The sequence below is a fragment of the Nomia melanderi genome, chromosome 6, assembly GCF_051020985.1.
Source record: "Nomia melanderi isolate GNS246 chromosome 6, iyNomMela1, whole genome shotgun sequence".
NCBI classification, from domain to species: domain Eukaryota; kingdom Metazoa; phylum Arthropoda; class Insecta; order Hymenoptera; family Halictidae; genus Nomia; species Nomia melanderi.
The window spans coordinates 8628721-8630659 of NC_135004.1; the positions used below are offsets into that span (position 1 = coordinate 8628721).

A 1939-nucleotide genomic window follows, 5' to 3' on the forward strand; every position below is an offset into this window, starting at 1 on the left:
GAACAACATTAAGTCATGCTTTGATCGACCCAAAATACATTAACTTCCAAAGAAGTTACAAAACAAAAATTAATTCTAAACAAAACAAAAAATACTACTAAGTCAAAAATTCTAAGTTTTAAGTTGCCTCGCAACTAGTACGAGTGCATGTCAAAGAAAGAAATAACGACCATTGCCTCAATCTCCTACTCAACCATAAAATACATCCAATGCCATCCCCAAAAGGAATGCCCAAAATATACAACATATACAAAATATACAAACACCATGTAATAATTTAATATTTATTTTCCATAAAAAAATATATCATTATATACAAAAGAATAATAAATGAGAGTGGATGAAAATCTATGTTAACGAGGTTCATCCTAATCAATGGTGCAGGGACAGCTCGTGTCCACCGAATCCGCCTCCGTATCCGCCTCCGTATCCGCCTCCGTATCCGCCACCGAAACCGCCTCCGCCATGGCCACTGCTAACGAGGACAGGGTAGGACTCCTTGACTACAACAGGGACCTTGACCGGGTAGGGTACTTCCTTCTCCACTGCAATTGGCACCTTTACGGGTACGCTGACTGGATACGGTACCGAGACTGGTACTTTGACGGGCACATTGTACGGCACTGGGACCGGTTTCTCCACTGGCACCGGGACTGGTTTCTCTACAGGGACCGGGTAAGGTTTCGGCACGTGGACTGGTACTGGACGCTCCACTGGGATCTTGACCGGAACCGGAACTGGCACGGGAATATTCTTCTCAACGGTGTATGGCTGAGGCACACGGATTTGCTTCTCCTGGTGGATCGTGATGCCAGTGATTCTTCCGCCATCACCGCCACCGCCGCCGCCACCACCACCGAGTCCACCACCGAATCCTCCGCCGAATCCTCCACCTCCAAGACTCAAGCCTCCGTGTCCACCGTATCCACCACCTCCAAGGCTCAAGCCTCCATGTCCACCCAGTCCACCGCCTCCAAGGCTCAGTCCCCCGTGACCGAAACCTCCGAAATCACCGCCACCCAAACTGAGTTCCAATCCTCTTTTGCTCTTTTCCTTCGTCTCGACGGCAGCCTTGGTGTTAGACTCTTTAGAGTCTTTGGCCAGGGTCGTGGTCGCCACCAAAGCGAGTATGAGAAGTTTCTAAGACATGTCAATATGTTATTAGCGTTTCAAGTGATCCTGAGTATTCGTAGTGGTTGTACTTGAAAATGAATGACCGCGTAACGTAAGTGATAAGCCAACAGGAGAAAGTTCCGGGTGAAAGGAAAAGCTAACGCGTAACCGATCGGCGAATCGAAATTGAACGGTATCACGGTTTACAGCTGCAACTTTCGAGTTAGAGCACGCGGCTACAAGATCATGGAACAATGCAAAACCTTCTACCCCCGGCAAAACGACAATCCCTGTATATCCAACGAACTTTCTCTGGCGAGCTTACATAATCCCCCGTGTGCGCTCGATTTGAAAAAAAAGTGGATAGAAGGAAAAAATCAAAGTGTTGCGGCGCGGTGCGTGTCTTTGCCGAGGACCGCGAGCTCACCTGTGGAGTGCTCATGGTTTCGTTCGGAGGTGCACACTGAAGTTACATCGTGCCAATCACTGGCATATATACCGGCACTTTCGCCGGTGGCTTGTGGCCCACTCCCCGGAAAATACTACTCGTCCGCCGCGCCGGCATTAAAGTGGACCGATTGTGCTACTTCACCGTGGCGAACGCGTTCGTTGGCGTTCGTCGCTCGGCGGAGCCGGCCTTAAGCCGTTTTCCCACGGGCTACCGAACCCGCCGCCGCCACCACCACCGGATCCCCGGATACGCGCGTAACGCTTCCACGCATTTTCGATCCGCCCGTTCACCCGCCGTCGCCTCCTCCACCGCGGCAGCGGTCAGTTCTTCTTCGGCGTTTCTTTTTCTTTCACTTCGGAAGGAGCGACGATGACG

At 50.6% G+C, this 1939-nt stretch overlaps 1 protein-coding gene across 1 annotated transcript; it reads right to left on the bottom strand.

Annotated features, from left to right (window-relative positions):
- Positions 1–372: 372 nt before the first annotated feature.
- On the bottom strand, positions 373–1637 carry LOC116433364 (uncharacterized). Its single transcript, XM_031991354.1, has 2 exons — positions 1541–1637; positions 373–1140 (listed from the first exon to the last, which is right to left on the bottom strand). Exons 1-2 carry the CDS (start codon positions 1553–1555, stop codon positions 373–375), a joined length of 783 nt encoding a protein of 260 aa, XP_031847214.1. The 5' UTR covers positions 1556–1637.
- Between the last annotated feature and the right edge of the window lie 302 nt (positions 1638–1939).